Source organism: Orycteropus afer, unplaced genomic scaffold (genome assembly GCF_000298275.1).
Source record: "Orycteropus afer afer isolate SDZICR_OR568_19922 unplaced genomic scaffold, OryAfe1.0 scaffold00094, whole genome shotgun sequence".
Taxonomy (NCBI): domain Eukaryota; kingdom Metazoa; phylum Chordata; class Mammalia; order Tubulidentata; family Orycteropodidae; genus Orycteropus; species Orycteropus afer.
The window spans coordinates 6,757,619-6,774,907 of NW_006921681.1; the positions used below are offsets into that span (position 1 = coordinate 6,757,619).

The 17,289-nt window shown below is 40.8% G+C and overlaps 1 protein-coding gene across 1 annotated transcript in view; it reads left to right on the plus strand.

The window, feature by feature from the left end:
* UBE4B (ubiquitination factor E4B) overlaps positions 1-17,289 on the plus strand; it is a 133,807-nt gene that overhangs the window by 96,561 nt on the left and 19,957 nt on the right. Inside the window, exons 23-24 of the mRNA XM_007942610.2 lie at positions 5,832-5,958; positions 8,678-8,822. Of these exons, the coding sequence (XP_007940801.2) occupies positions 5,832-5,958; positions 8,678-8,822 (272 nt within the window). The remainder of the gene's footprint in view (positions 1-5,831; positions 5,959-8,677; positions 8,823-17,289) is intronic.

A 17,289-nucleotide genomic window follows, 5' to 3' on the forward strand; every position in this document is an offset into this window, starting at 1 on the left:
TTTTTTTTTTTTTTTTTTGAGTGGAAAGATTACTAATTCTCTTGCTTCATCAGCATCCATTGAAAGTGAGATGGTTAGCATTAAGATCCAATTGATTTCAACAACACAAGTTGGTATTTTCATCTGAATCATCTGAGTGAAATTATCTAGTTTGTTTTGGCTTTGAACCTACAGCATTGGTTCTAACCATAGTTTCCAAAGTGTGAGTAAAACAGTGAGCTTGTTAAAAATGTTTGTTTTTGGACTCCACTCAAAGCAAGTGACAGGGAGCTCTGGTGGCTCAGTGGTTAAGGCATTCAGGACTGTTAACCAAAAGGTTGGAGATTCAAACCCACCAACTGCTCTATGGGAGAAAGATGAGGCAGTCTGCGTTTGCAAAATTTTACAGCTTTGGAAACCCCATGGAGTAGGTCTATTCTGTCCTATAGGGTCTCTATGAGTTGGAATTGACTCTACAGCATACAACAATAGCAACAACAATAAGAGTTTCTCCCCTTCATCAGTCTACCCAGAGCTTCTTAAACCTAGAGTAAGTCCACAGCCCTTGAAGTACTGTTAGCATCTTTACTTTAAAAACTGGGGCAGAAGGCCCCTTTTTTGGCTCCCTGGTCCTGTTATTTCATTCCCTAGCCCTGCTAGCAGAGGACAGTGGGTAACAACTTTACAAATGGAGCATCACACATGTCAGGACAGGACAGCATAGTATCAAAAAGAGCAGACTTGGTTATGCTGAAGATGATTCTTCGTTTCTTAAAATAACAGTGAGCTGCCATTTTTCACCTATCACTTATTTTTTAAATGCTAACATAGTTGTAGAAAAATAAAGTAACCTGCAAAAACCTAGTTGATCTATCTGGTAGCCAATGTGAGTAGTTCCGGTGCGGCAAATGGTTATAGCATTTGGCTGCTAACCAGGAGGTCAGTAGTTCAAACCCACCAGCCACTCCACAGAAGATGAGGCAGTGTGCTTCTGTAAAGATTTACAGCTTTAGAAACCCTATGAGGCAGTTCTCCTCTGTCCTACAGGGTTACTGTGAGTCAAAAGCAAGTCAATGACAGTGAGTTTGGTTTTGGTTTATAGCCAGTATACAAAATTAGCACTGTGAAACTCATGAGAATTGATAAAGCTTTTCTGTAAGGCAGTTTGGCAGTCCATATTGAAAGCCTTAAAAATGTTTTTATTACCCAAGATTTAGTCAAGAAAGCACAAACATACCTATTTTATTTTAGGATAGAGAATTTAATATAGAAACTGGTCAAGTAGATATTTTGGAAGACTGAAAAGGCAAAGACAGAACGTTGGAGTAACACAGATTATAGGAAGCAGCCATCATCTGTCCCTAGGGCTGGTGGACAAAGAACAATAGAGCAGTTGGTTACTAGAACCTAGAAGCTCAACTGAGGGCTTCCCAGAGCTGGGACCCATATCTCTGAGGAAGGGACTCTGGTGGCTGGTGTTGGTGTCTCTGGGGGTGGGGGGTGGGGGTGCAAGGTTGCTAGTTCTGGAAGGGCAGAACAAATCTGGAAACTGGAGCCAGCTGTCACCACAGGGTAAAGAGCCATTGCTGACAGCAACAGCAAGCAGACCAAAGAATCACGTTCCTTCTCCCAGTTTTCCAATTTCCCTGCTGTCTCTATTGGCGAACCTAGCAGATGGCCAACTGGCAAAGCAAAAATGTGGTTTGCAGAGTCCTAGCCCCAGCATCGCAAAACAAAGTATAAAGAGCAGCTTTGGAGCTGAGAGATGATAGCTGAATAACCAGCATACCCTTTTACTTTGAATTTAATTTCTACTGATTTATTCTAGAGAAATAATTATAAATACACGTAAAGTTTTATCTAGAATGATATCCACTATAGCATTACTTATAGTACATTGTAGTGAAATTATTACAAACAACCTATACTTAACACCAATTTTAGATAAATAAATTCATTTGTTTATCTGTGCACTGGGCCTAGACGAACCACGGAAAATAATGTTGTGTTATGTACAGTTACTGGCTAAGTAACAAAAATAAAGAAAATGCCAAGTAATGAAGCAATATATATATAGCACATGCATATATAATAGGAAAACACAGGGAAGGATATATATCATGATATTAACAGTGAGTTGGTTATTTTTAAATGGTAGAATTATGGAAAGCTTTCTTTTTCTTTAAATTTACCTGAACAACAAGCATGTATTATTTGTATTAATATGTATGTGTATATATGTTAATTAAATGAATTTTGTACCTAGTTAGTGACCTGGGCCTGTCATTGTGGCTTTAGGATTAAGTGTATGTACATGCATGCATGTGTGCACATGCATGCATGCAGAGGACAGAAACAGAGCTAGGCCTCTTGCCTGGTGGAGCCCCACTGGTGATGCTCCAGGAGGTGGCAGGTGGGTACTGTCCCTTTCCTCTCTGCTGTGGAACAGTGTGCCCTCTGGCCCTGGATAGATGATACTTGTACTAATAATAGCCACTACTTATTGAGTCCTTACTAATCCTTTCACTTAATGCTCACAGCCGTCCTAAAAATGGGTGCTATAAATATCTCCATTTTACAAATGAGGAAACTGAAGCTTAGGGAGGTCAAGAAGCTTGCTGAAGGTCGACAGCCAGGGAGTGGCAGACGCAGCAGCCTCGGCAGTTGGACTGCAGCAGTTGGGCAGGTGCTCCTTATTGCTGTGTGTTCTTCCCACTGTTAACGAGAGGCAGGAGGGGCCTGATAGAAAGCGCCATGTGGAAGGGGGAGCTGACCTGACAGGCCCAAGGCCTTGGAAGAATGGAGCAGGGCTGGGACTTCGTCAGAACAAGAAAGGATCCCCTGCTGGGGACACCATGTATGCTCCCTAGGTGTCCATGAGCCCTATAGCTAAGACCCACTGATCTAGGGCCTCGATCCTGAACATGTCTGACTCTTAGAGCCAGCACCAAGTGAATTAGTCACCATAGGAAAGATAAAGGTATATGGAACTGACTCTCTTACACCACATTTCCTAAAATTGAAAATACTGAAGCTCAGATTTTTGTTTGAAAAATAGTTTCAAAATAAAACTATATTACAGCAGCCAGTTCCTTAGGCAGCAACTCCTAGTGCTTGGGGCTACTTAGAGCTTAGAAGAGCGCTGATAAACTAGAATTCTCCTTACCAAAAGTGATCTAAATCAGTAAGACCAGCATTAGCCAAAATGGATTCAGTCACTAATTCAGCAAGTATTTATGAAGCCCCTACTATGTGTTAGCACTGTTTTCAATGCTTAAGACCCAGTGGTGAAGATGTCCCTGCCTTGCTGAATCAAGACAGTCCAGATTGCACGTGTGGGTGGAGGGGATGGAGCTCCTTTAAGCACAGTAGTCAGGGAAGTTCTCTGCAGAGATGGCCTTTGTTTAACATCAGAAATGAGCAAAAGATTGAACCTTAAGATGTTGTCAGGCCACAGTCTGGCAGGCAAAGGTAAGAGTAACTGGAAAGGCCTTGAAATGCAGACAAGCTTAATTGAATTCAGGGAGCAGCAAGGAGACCCAAGGGGCCAGAGCACACTGAGCAAGGAGGGAATACAGGGAGTGAGAAGAGGCCAGCAGGGGTCCTTTTAGAACTAAGACTTGGAAATTAGAGCTTAGGCTGGTGCAGTTTTGAGGGAACTTTAGAAGAAAGAAAAAGTATTGTGAAGGAACCCTGCTGGCACAGTGGTTAAGCACTAAGTTGTTAAACGGAAGGTTCAAACACACTAGCCACTCCACTAGAGAATGATTATAGCCTTAGAAACCCTATGGGGCAGTTCCAGTCTGTTCATTAGCATCACTAGGAGTTGGAATCAACTCAGTGGCCATGGGTTTGGTTTAGGTGTTACATTAAAAATGGTTACTTAACATCAGCGAGGATGGTGAGACTTCGACTCTTTAACTTAGGACATGTTATCAGAAGGGACCAGTGCCTGGAGAAGGACATGATGCTTGGTAAACTAAAAGGTCAGCAAAAGAGTGGAAGACCCTCAGTGAGGTAGATTGACACCATGGCTGCAACAGTGGGCTTACATAGCAACGATTATGAGGGTGGCATGGGACCAGGCAGTGTTTGGTTCTGTTGTACGCAGGATTACTGTGAGCCAGAAACTATCAACAGCACCTAACAACAACATATCCAGGACACAGTATGGACAGTTTTAGATGACATAAAGGGTGTCGTGTTGACCTCTGCTTAAATCACCTCTCCACACTATTTAGCTCACACATGTATGCAGTTGATGCAGTGACACTTACTTCATCTTAAAAGAGGATTGACTTAATGAATATACATAAGTGCTTTCAGATCTTTGTATAGTAGGTCTTATTCATCTTATTTCTTTTCTTTGTAAATAACTTTTTTCTATTTTAGTCAAAAGAATAGATTTACTGGAAAAAAATAGAAAATAGGAGGAAATGCTGATAATCTCTGTTAACTCAGAGAATCTTTGTTAACATTTTGGGCTATAGCTTTCGAAATACACATACACACACACACGCACACATACATACATACATATATACCTACTCCTTACTTTCTGACATGGGTAGGTTCCCAAGATCAGGTCATTATGCAAAAATTGACGTAATGAGGACATGGAAGATGACTATATCATTACATAACTGCCAGATTACATCATTATATAATTGCCAAACCACTGAGAATCATGGCCCAGCCAAGTTGACAAATAACCCTAACCATCACAGCCTATGTTCCTCTTACCTCACACCTTGGCATTTGTTACTGCCAAACATACATCATTAAAGTGCAAAATAGTCAAATAGATTTTTTACTATTGTTGCAGACGTGAATGTTGGATAATGAGATAGTCGAGAAATGAAGAGTAGGGGTGGGGGGTGTGTGTGTGTGTGTATGTGTGAGAATGTGTGTAATAATTAGGCCCAAACTGTATAATGTTTTATAAGTTACAGTTTTCACAATATATCATAGATATTTTTTGGGTTTTATGTTGAGTAGATTATTATATTTTTTCTACTTTGAATATGCCTGGAAGTGTTTTCTTGCGTAAAATTGGTAGTTCAGAGGAATGGACATATTTATTGTTTGCGGTACCTTTTGCCAAATTGCCTTTAGAGAAATTGTATCACCTTTCATCCCCACCGTCATTCATTAGTGTGCTTGTTTCTTCAAACCTCACCTACACTCAGAATTGCCATCTGTGTAATGTTTGCTAATTTGACAGATGGAAAATATTAGTTTACTACTTTTTTTTTAATAATTTATATTGCCTTTCGCTTCACCCAAATCAATACTTGTTGTTTTATCTTTTTCTTAAGCCTTTGACTTTACTGATAGTTTTCCTCTTAAAATTTATCAAGAATTCAGGAATTTCTCATGATTAAAAGGTTTGTCATTTGGATAAACAAGTTTACTTTTTGTTCCATTGTAATAAGAGTGGGGATATTGATCATCAGTACAGCTGGGTGATGAATATATGGGAATTAACTTACATTTTTCTCTACTGTACATGTTTGGAAATGTTCATAGTACAAAAGTTTTTAAAATAATAAAGACATATTTAATAGATACATGGCCCTTAATAAAAAATAAATTTTTCTACTCAGAGATGCTCATTTGAAGTATCTGTGTGTCTATAAACACATGAAATTGCCAGACCTGTGTTGTGAAATTTTTAAATTTTAAAACCAATTCATAGTTTCTTTTCTGCCTTTCATGCCAGATACAGTTGAAATTTTATCAGACCTCTGATTTTCCAGAATTGTATTCACCCAGTAACTTTGCAGCAGCAGTGACTGTTTTGAGAAAGCAGCAAATACATATCCTCTGGTCTCTTTGCCTTTCTTCTTCAGATGTTGAACACACCGGAGCCACCAGCGAGTTCTACGACAAGTTCACAATTCGCTATCACATTAGCACCATTTTCAAAAGCCTTTGGCAAAACATAGCTCACCATGGCACCTTTATGGAAGAGTTCAAGTGAGTATTGGGGCCCTGATATCACAGCTTACTCCTTTGTAAATCACAGGTAGGCTTGCGGCTTAAAAGCTTTCACAGCTAGATTGTTGTTGATTGTATTTATTTGGTCTCAGCCTCCTTTTAAGTTCTCCAGATGGTACTGCTAAATGTGGGCAGGGTTATCAAAATGTCTGTGCTTACAAGATAAGGCTGAACTTTAGATTTGCCAAGATTCTTCAGGAATGGTATACATAAAGAATCTGTAAATATTCTGAGGTGATATGTTAAGTGTTTTTTAATGTTTCTATGATTATAGTGAATATGAAGTTGCAGAATGACGGAAATGAAATCTTAATAGTGTTCTTAAATATCATCTCAAACCTTAGAGTTAAAAATGGTAGGAGAACTTTAGATTTAGAAGCAGTTAGATTAGGGTTGTCATTTGAAATGTCATTCTTTGTAGTAAAGCCTTAAACCTTGATTAAGTATGTTTTATACACCTACCTGAAATTTAAATGACTATTGAAACTTGGCTGTTAGTAATTCCATCTGCATATTCTATCAGTGTTTATAAAAAAAAGGTAGATGAAAATGTTGAACTCCTCTGAGTTATTTTTCAGGAGAAATGTTATTCCCTAATTGAGTCTTTTTTGTAACCTTTGGGACTTTGACCAAGTCTTACTGTCATTTGTTAACTGAGGTCCTAGTTAATAATATATGTATTGTTAATGGAGTGACCATTACTAGATAGCTTTCTATAGAACAGATTCTTTAGTTCTCTGTTTCTGTGAACTGCTCTAGGTCAGTATTATGTTCCAGCAAAGTCCTGGGATGCACCTAGGAGACCAGGCAGGCCCATAGCTTGACCTGCATGATGTAATTGGGAGGGCTTGTCTTACTCTTTAATGTTCCTGAATTTGAGACCTCCTGGTCTTATTCACAGAAACCTCTTCTTTTCCCCAGGGTGGGTTTACTACCCCCACATGACTTAGGCATTGATCTTGAAATGTCCTCTTCTCTGTACTAGTCTGGCAGTTTGAGTTGCAGGGAGGTAGGCCAAGCTATCTCAGTTCACCAGCAAGGCTTCCATTGTGACATGTTTAGATGGACTGTTCCTTAGAGTGGACGCTTCATTTCCCTACTACATCAATATTACAAGTTTTAATTTTTTTTCAATGTGTTTATATAATGCAGAATAACTGTCAGTAGTCTTTTGTCTCTAATGTGGGTTGTTATTTGTGCTTTCTTTGTATCTTAGTAAGTTTAACCATTTGTCTAGTATGGAGCAGTGTTTAGTCTACTTAAAAACACCAAGAGAATGAGTTAGAGGCATGCTGGTAAACATGGTTGCGGGGGAGCCTAGCATTTGCTTTTTTTTTTTTTTTGTGGAGTAGACACTTCCACTGTAGCCGAATATAAAGTGCCAAGGAACCCACTCACGAATTTCCAGAATATTTATTTTGCAACTGGCTCTTATAAACCCCTGAAAGGTGGCTCTAACACATTATAGGAATGAGTTAATCACTATTAATTAAGAATAATAGCAAAATCACTGTGTGATAGATGTATTTACAAAAATAAAAAAGAACTGCTGAGGCTGCTTATGTATAAGCAAACCCCTCATGGGATTTAGTTCCTTGGTTTGGTAGTTTAGGGTCCTGGTTTCATGGGACATCCCAGTTAATTGGCCTAATGACATCTTTAATGCATCTGTTCCGGTGCTTAGTTTTGTTGTGTAGTGCCTGGGCTCTGTCATCCAAAGCACAACAGTTTTGTCTCTGTGCACCTGGAGCAACAGAGAAAAGAGGAGAATCAGGAATAGGAGGAGGGTATAGAATGTGTGGCTAATTGTCTCCATGAGTAACTGCTTGCTTTGCTATGAGACCAGAAGAACTGGATGGTGCCCAGCTACCATTACCAGGATTCAAAAGATGAATCACTGATCAAAAGGGGGAAAATGAAGAACAGAATTTCAAATTCTCATGGACTCCAGACTTTCTGGAACCATGAAGGCTGGATGAACTCCTGAAACTGTTCTCCTGAAATAATCTTTACATCTTAAACCAAAACTATCCCCTGAACTCTTCATAAAACCAAATAATCATTTAGTAAGGCATGGCTGCCTTGAGCGTTGTGCTCTTTCAAGATCTATCCAAATGGGATCAAATTGACAACAGCACCACCCAAAAGATTAGATAGGTGGCTTAGGGAGCAGTGAGCTTATGTTAACGGAGGAGAAAAAACTCAAAACAGAAAGGTGGGAAGGTTGTATGACTGAAGAATGTAATCAGTGTCATCAAATTATACATGTAGAAATTGTTGAATTGGTGTATGTTTTGCAGTGTGTGTATATTATACACACACACACTCTAAAAAGCAACAACAACAAAAGAGTACAGCCCAAAAAACACTGTGGAGCAGTTCTACTCTAACATACAGGTCACCATGAGTTGGAGACCACTCTGTGTCAATCAACAACAACAAAAATTATTGAATTGGTATCTGTTCTGCTGTGTACATTCTCAACAAAAACAGAATAATAAGGTATTTGATAATAATACTAATAGCAAAATCTAACAAGAGATGCAGTCCTTGAACTCTGCATACCTGAGTTGTGCTGAGATGGGCAAACTTTGGTGAGAAGGGTGGCAGTCTGGGTGAGGATTGTTTTCTGGGATCTGCTGTGGTGTTTGGCTTTAGGGAGATGTATGACCATGTACAATGTAATTCCCTTTTTCAGTTCTGGGAAGCAGTTTGTTCGCTATATAAACATGTTGATAAATGACACGACGTTTTTGCTCGATGAAAGCCTGGAGTCTCTGAAGCGGATCCATGAAGTGCAAGAAGAGATGAAGAACAAAGAGCAGTGGGACCAGTTGCCCCGGGTGAGGACACGGTCCCAGAGGCTTTGGCAGCCTTTCAGAGAATCTGTCTTTGGACACAGTCAGAGCTCTGGTTCAGGTGCTGCATTTATTGCTTTGGGAACTTTAGATCTCCCTTTCCTCACCTGTGAGCCGCCATGAAGTTACAGCCCAGGTTTGGAATAGGAGAAGATTCAAACAGTTGATCTAAGGCTAAGACATGAGTTGAGGAGCCTTTCAGAATATGTCCTGACAACTTTCTTGTCCTCTTTAATTTTAAAAGTTGGAGTTTTGTTTGTTTTGTGTATTGAGAGGAGTTTTTATTGTCTGAATATATCGATTAAGATTTGTGAAAATAACTGAGAACTAAATCTCTCAAATTCTGTCTGCTAGCCAAGAACTTGATTTATTCATACCATCTTCTCCAGACAGATAGATGAATTACTGAGCATCCTGGATTTGTTTGTTCCCTTTCCGTTGATCATGGTTTCTATATTCGGTTACTGATGGGAAAGAAAAGGGCCCTGGTGGCACAGTGGTTAAGTACTTGGCTGCTGTTCATGCTCACCCAACTACTCCATGGGAGAAAAGACTGGCCATCTGCTCCTATAGAAATTACAGCCTAGGAAACCCTATGGAGAAATTCCACTCTGTCGCTTGGTGTTGTTATGAGTCAGAATCTACTTGACGACACCTAACAACAGAACAGCAACAATAGAAAAGAGGCCCATTTTGCCACGTTCCATGAGAAAGCCATGCTGTACCCATGACACTGCCTTTTCCTCAAATTTCTTTCAGCCATTGAGATGGGTCCTGCATCAGTGACCGGGCCTTTGACAGCTGCTAGTGAGGTCATTTATTGGTTACTTCTCTTCCTGGTGTTGTCAGGTTTAGAATCAGAACTGCTTTCAAATGTAGTCTTCATGTAAACGTGGAGAGGGCTGCTTTCTCTTTACTTGCAGTTATTGTAGTTGTTAGGTGCTATCAAGTCGGCTCTGACTCATAGCTACCCTGTGTACAACAGAACAAGATGCTGCCTGGTCCTGTACCAGCCTCACAATCTTTGCTATGCTTAAGCCCATCATTGCAGCCACTGTGTCAGTCCATCTAGTTGAGGGTCTTCCCCTTTCTCGTAGACTCTCTACTTTACCAAGCATGATATCCTTCTCACAACATAACCAAAGTAGGTGAGACAAACTCTGGCTATTCTTGCTTCTTATGAGCATTCCGGCTGCACTTCTTCCAGGGCAAATTTATTTGTTCTTCTGACAGTCTGTGATATTTTCAGTATTCTTCACCAACATCACAGTTCAAAGGCATCAACTCTTGTTGTTGTTGTTGTTGTTGTTATGTGCCATGGAGTTGGACCCAACTCATAGCGACCCCTCCTTGGGTTTCCAAGGCAGTATCACTATGGAAATAGATTGCCCCATCTTCCTTCCGAGGAGTGGCTGGTGGGTTTGAACTGCCAGCCTTCTGGTTAGCAGTCAAGTGCCTTAGGCACTATGCTACCAGAGCTCCCATCACCTGCTCTTAGGTCTTCTTATTCATTGTCCATGCATGTGAGAAGATTGAAAGTACCATAGTGTGCGTTAGATGTGGCGTAGTCTTCAAAGTGACATCTTCGCTCTTTTAACACTTTAAAGAGGACCCTTGCAGCAGATTTGCTTAGTGCAATACAACATCTGATTTCTTGACTTCTTCCACAGCTGTGATTGTGGATCCAAGTAAAATGAAATCTTTCACAAATTCAATACATTCTCCATTTATCATGATGATCCAGTGAGTATTTTTGTTTCATATTGAGGTGTAATCCATACTGAAGACTGCAGTCTTTGATCTTCATCAGTAAGTGCTTCAAGTCCTCTTCACTTTCAGCAAGCAAGGTTGTGTCATCTGCATATTGCAGGTTCTTAATGAGTCTTCCTTCAATCCTAATTTCATGTTCTTCACATAGTCCAGCCAGATTATTTGCTCATAAAGATTGAATAAGTATGGTGAAAGGATACAACCCTGACACACACCCTTCCTGATTTTAAACTATGCAGTATCCCCTTGTTCTGTTCAAATGATAGCCTCTTGGTCTTTGTACACATTCCCCATGAACATGATTAAGTGTTCTGTAATTCTCATTCTTCTCAGTGTTATCCATAATTTGTTATGGTCCACACAAGCGAACGCCTTTGTGTAGTCAATAAAACACAGGTAAGCATCTTTCTGGTATTCTTTGTTTTCACCCAAGATCTGCCTGACATCAGCAATGATATCCCTTCTTCCACATTCTCTTCTCAATCCAGCTTGAAGTTTTGGAAGTACCCTGTCAATATACTGCTGGAACTGTTTTTGAAGTATCTTCAGCAAAATTTTAGTTGCATGTGATAGTAATGATATTGTTTGATAATTCCCACATTTGGTTGGATCACCCTTCTTTGGGATGAGCATAAATATGGATTTCTTCCAGTCAGTTGGCCAGGTAGCTTTCTTGGCATAAACAAGTAAGCACCTCCAGTGCTGCAGTTGTTTGTTGAAGTCCAGACTTAGCTCCAATCCTGTCATTTGGCACCATCTGGACCAATCCCCAATGGCTGTTCTGTCAATTCCTGGAGCCTTGCTTTTCGCCGGTTCCTTCAGTGTAGTTTGGACTTCTTCCTTCAGCATCATTGGTTCTTGATCATATGCTACCTCCTGAAATGGTTCAGTGTTGACCAATTCTTTTTGATACAGTGACTGTATTTTTTTCCATCTTCTTTGGCTGCTTCCTGCATTGTTCTACATTTTACCTATAAAATCCTTCAGTACTGCCAGTCGAGGCTTGAATTTTTTTCTTCAGTTCTTTGAGCTTGAGAAACGTTGAGTGTGTTCTTCCCTTTGGTTTTCTAATTCTGCATCTTTGCACATTTGATTATAATACTTACTTTGTCTTCTTGAGCCGCCCTTCAAAATCTGCTGTTTAGCTCTTTTATTTCTTCATTTCTTCCATTTAACTTAGCTGCTCTCTGTTTAAGAGTAAGTTGCAGAGTTTCTCCTGACATCCATTTTGGTCTTTTCTTTATCTTGGTCTTTTCGTTACTTGCAGTTTCATTCCCAAAATGAAAATATTATCTAGGTTATAATGTTGTGGTAGGGAGGTCTGGTGGTGCAGTGCTTCAGGCACTTGACTGCTAACCAGAAGGTTGGCGGTTCAAACCCACCAGCCACTCTTCAGAAGGAAGATTGGGCGATCTACTTCTGTAGTGATAACTGCCTTGGAAACCTAAGGAAGGGTCACTATGAGTCTGAGATGACTCAGCAGCACATAACAACAACAACAATGTTGTGGAATCAAAAAATATCTTAAAGGTAAACTCTTGAAGTAAATTTAGGGCACATTTTTAACTCCAAGTATTTCTGCAACTTTGATGGGAATTTTGCAACTTGCCATAACCAACATACTTAAACTAGAAACTGAAAACTACTTTACCAGCACTTCCTCCCAGGTCTGTGAATGCTGGATTTCTTCTGTGTCTGTGCCACCATGCTTCTTGAGCCCCTCTGATCATATTTTGGATGTAAAGTTGTGGTCTTCTCCTGTCTCCTTGACACTGGACAGCATGCTCCAGAATCTGTTTTACCGACTACCCTCATGCATTTCAAAACTCATATAAACATTTATTACTGTATCTCAAAAACCTCCCACAGGCCCCCAACACCCACAGGATGGAATCTTCCCCTGGCTTGATGGTCTAAGAGAATATCCCTGGTATCTCTGAGAGATCCAAATTTATCTGCAATCCTGTCATTTGGCACAGTCTGGACCAATCTCCAGAGTCCCTCTCAAAACCAGGCAAGCAGACGAGCCATAGTTGGAAGAGCCCAGCTTTGGAGTCCGGGGCACCTGGATTTGAGAACAGGCATTGCCATGCATGAGAAGTTACTTCGTCTCTGTTTCCTTATCCATAAGTCACAGATAATACCTGCCTTGCTGGAAAGCCATGAGGAGAAATAATAGATGGGAAGTACATAGCTCAGGACTGACCCAGAGAAGGTGCTCATACAAGTAGCTAGTGTTTGATTTGCCTTGAGACACTCCTTCTGTTCAGAATACTCTACTTTCCATCCTTGTGTATCAAAATCTTCCCTATCTTTTGAGTGAGGTCTCATCCAAACACTCCTTCCTGGTTAGCCTTGCCCAAACAATGTAGCTAAGCATTCGCACCTTTGTCTGTAGCCCTGTAGCATTCATTTCATGAGCTTATTTATCATAGACCAGCCTCTGTGGTAGATGTTAGGATACAGATTGAGAACACACTGTCTCATTCTCAGTCAGTGCTTAATAGCATTTGTTTATGAAACAACTGAACATATACTATTGATTTTTCTGTTAATGGAAGGAAAAAAAGGCACAAAGAGTTCCTAACAACTACTATTTCAGGAATAATTCTGGTTTGACCTTAAAGTTACTTCCTATCTCCCATATTCTTGCCTGCTCTTCCTTATCTCCCATCCTCTAAGTGGACTATCCAGTGCTCAGCACTTTTCTCTTCCCACTCTCGTTCCTAGGTCAGTGTTTCTCAGTGAGGGTACGAGTGGGAATTTGGGGTGAGTAGCTCTTTGTTATGTGACTGCTCTGTACATTGCAGGACATTTGACATGTCTGGCTCCTGCCCATTTAATGCACTTCCTACTACCAGTCATTGAGCAACCCAAACCACCCCCCACATAGCCTGATGCCCCAGTTGACAGTCACTGCTGAATGATCTCATCTACTCTAAGGCTTTAAATACCTATAGTCCCAAGATGGAGAGTTTGTGTGCATGGAGGCACTCCTGGGGCAGGCTGCAGTAAGCCAGCCCTGGGACCAGTGGACAGCGGGTGTTTGCACCTCTGGGGCAGGCTGGGTAAGCAAGCAGGACAGGGGAGGCCAGGAAATGAGCAGAGCGGTTTGGAACATCTAAGGGAGACAAACTTATCTGCAGTTTGTCATACTGTGGTAGTTGGGTATAACTGTGAGGCTGGAGACTATGCCACCGGTGTTTCAAAGCCAGCAGGTACCCATGGTGGATAGGTTTCAGCAGAGTTTCCAGACTAAGACAGACTTGAGAGAAGGAAGAGGCCATCCACTTCTCAAAGAATTGGCCAGTAAAAACCTTATAAATAACAGTGAGACACTGTATGATATATTACTGGAAAACTTTACAAATAGCTTTGAAACATGGTACAATATAGTGCCAGAAGGTGAGCCCCTAAGGTTGGAAGGCACTCAGAATATGACTGGAGAAAAGCTGCCTCCTCAGAGTAGAGCCGACCTTGATGATATGGATAGAGTAAAGCTTGCAGGACCCCCATTTGCTGATGTGGCACGTCTCAAGATGAGAAGAAACAGCTATAAACATCCATTAATAATCAGAACATGGAAAGTATGAAGTATGAATCTAGGAAAATTGGAAGTTGTCAAAAATGAAACAGAATGCATAAAGATTGATATCCTAGGCATTAGTGAGCTGAAATGGACTTGTTTTGGCCATTTTAAAATCAGACGATCATATGATCTACTATGCCGAGAATGACAAAATGAAGAAGAATGGTGTGGCATTCATCATCACAAGAATGTACCAAGATCTGTCCTGAAGTACAATGCTGTCAATGATTGGATAAAATCCATACACCCACAAAAAAGTCGAGTTGATACTAATACTCAAATTTATGTACCAACAACCAAAGCCAAAGATAAGTAAATTCAAGACTTTTTTCCAACTTCTGCAATCTGAAGTCAACCAAACATGTAATTAAGATGCGCTGATTATCACGGGTGATTGGAATGCAAAAGTTGGAAACAAAGAAGAATAGTGGTAGTAGTTGGAAAATTTGGCCTGGGTGATAGAAATGACACTGGAAATCGCATGATAGAATTTTGCAAGATCAATGATTTATTCGTTGCAAATACCTTTTTTCAACAACACAAATGGCAGTTATACAAGTGGACTTTGCCAGACAGAGTACACAGGAATCAGATTGACTATATGTGTGGCAAGAGGTGATGTTACTCAGTATCTTCAGCCAAAACAAGGCCAGGAACCGATTGTGAAACAAATCATCAATTGCTTGTATGCAAGTTCAAGTAGAAGATGAAGACAATTAAAAGAAGTCAACAAGAGCCAAGATGTGACCTTGATTTTGTCCGTCCTGAATTTAGAGACCGTCTGTGATAGTCGGAGCTGTGTGTCAACTTGGCTCGACCCCAGTTGTGTGTGGTTGTTCCCATGATGGGATCGGATGAGTGTGTTCTGAGTGGCCAATCTGTTCAAGGGGAGTTTCCCTAGGGGTGTGGCCTGCTTCCAGGATATCCAGGGACATCCTGGGAAGAGAGACATTCCTCTGTGGATCGGGATTCTGTTGTGCTGCCTACAACTGCCTGTGAGTGAGCAGTCCACCGTTCGACCTGGAGATCTTGGATTCGTCATTCGTTGGAGTCAACAGCCAGTGTATTACCTGCCAGCCTTGAGCTTCTCGGCCCCCGGCAGTTGCGGAAGCTAGGAAAAGCCTCCAGCCTGACATTTGCTCCAGGGACTTTGGACTTGCTGGCTTCTATATGTTTGTGAGCCATTTTCCTAAGATAAATTTCTCTCTCTCTCTTTATATTTATATTTATATATATGCGTAGTGCCTAAGGCACTTGACTGCTAACCAGAAGGCTGGCGGTTCAAACCCACCAGCCACTCCTCGGAAGGAAGATGGGGCAATCTACTTCCGTAGTGATACTGCCTCAGAAACCCGAGGAGGGGTCGCTATGAGTCGTGGCCAACTAACTGCCTGTGAGTGAGCAGTCCACCGTTCGACCTGGAGATCTTGGATTCGTCATTCGTTGGAGTCAACAGCCAGTGTATTACCTGCCAGCCTTGAGCTTCTCGGCCCCCGGCAGTTGCGGAAGCTAGGAAAAGCCTCCAGCCTGACATTTGCTCCAGGGACTTTGGACTTGCTGGCTTCTATATGTTTGTGAGCCATTTTCCTAAGATAAATTTCTCTCTCTCTCTTTATATTTATATTTATATATATGCGTAGTGCCTAAGGCACTTGACTGCTAACCAGAAGGCTGGCGGTTCAAACCCACCAGCCACTCCTCGGAAGGAAGATGGGGCAATCTACTTCCGTAGTGATACTGCCTCAGAAACCCGAGTAAGGGTCGCTATGAGTTGTGGCCAACTCTATGGCACATAACAACAACATATGCTTTGCTCGTTTTTGTTTCTCTAGAGAACCCAGTCTAACACACCGTCTAAAGAATAGATTTGATGCATTGAATACCAGTGACTGAAAACCAGAGGAATTGTGGGATGACATCAAGAACATCATCCCTGAAGAAAGTAAAAAGTCCTTAAAAAGACAGGAAAGAAAGAAAAAACCAAAATGGATGTCAGAAGAGACTCTGATACTTGCCCTTGAACAGAGAGTAGCGAAAGCAAATGGAAGAATCGACAGGATAAAAGAGCTGAACAAAAGATTTCAAAGAGCAGCTCGAGAAGACAGTCAATTATTATAATGAAATGTGTAAACACCTGGAGTTAGAATACCAAAAGGGAAGTACACGCTCAACATTTCTCAAGCTGAAAGAACTGAGGAAAAAAATTAAACCTCGATTTGCAGTATTGGAAGATTCCATGGGCAAGATGTTGAATGATGCAGGAAATATCAAAAGAAGATTGATGGAATACACAGACTCACTGTATCAGAAAGAACTGGTAGATGAACATCCATTTCAGGAGGTGGCATATGATCAAGAACTAATGGTATTGAAGAAAGAAGTCAAAGCTACACTGAAGGAATTGGTGAAAAACAAGGCTCCGGGAATTGATAGAATACCCATTGAAATGTTTCAACAAACAGATGCTGCACTGAAGGTCCTCACTCAGCTATGCCAAGAGATTTGGAAGACAGTTGCCTGGCCAGCTGACTGGAAGAGATCCATATTTGTACCCATTCCAAAGAAAGGTGATCCCACAGAATGTGGAAAGTATCAAAGAATATCGTTGATACCACATGCAAGTAAAATCTTACTGAAGATGATTCAAAAATGGTTTCAGCAGTGTATTGACAAAGAACTCCCAGAAATGCAAGCTAGATTCAGAAGGGGATGTGGAGTGAGGGCTGTCAGATTATAGCTGATGCCAGATGGTTCTTGGTTGAAAGCAAAGAATACCAGAAAGATGTTTACTTGTGTTTTATTGATTATGCAAAGGTGTTTGATTGTGTGGATCATAACAAATTATGGATACCATTGAGAATAATGGGAATTCCAGAACATTTAATTGTACTCATGAAGAACCTGTACATAGATCAGGAGGCTGTCATTCGAACAGAACAAGGAGATACTGCACGGTTTAAAATCAAGAAGGGAGTACATCAAGATTGTATCCTTTTAAAATGGTACAACCATTGTGGAAAGCAGTATGGCGATTCCTTCAAAAGTTGGAGATACAAATACCATTTGACCCAGCCATCCCATTACTAGGTATAT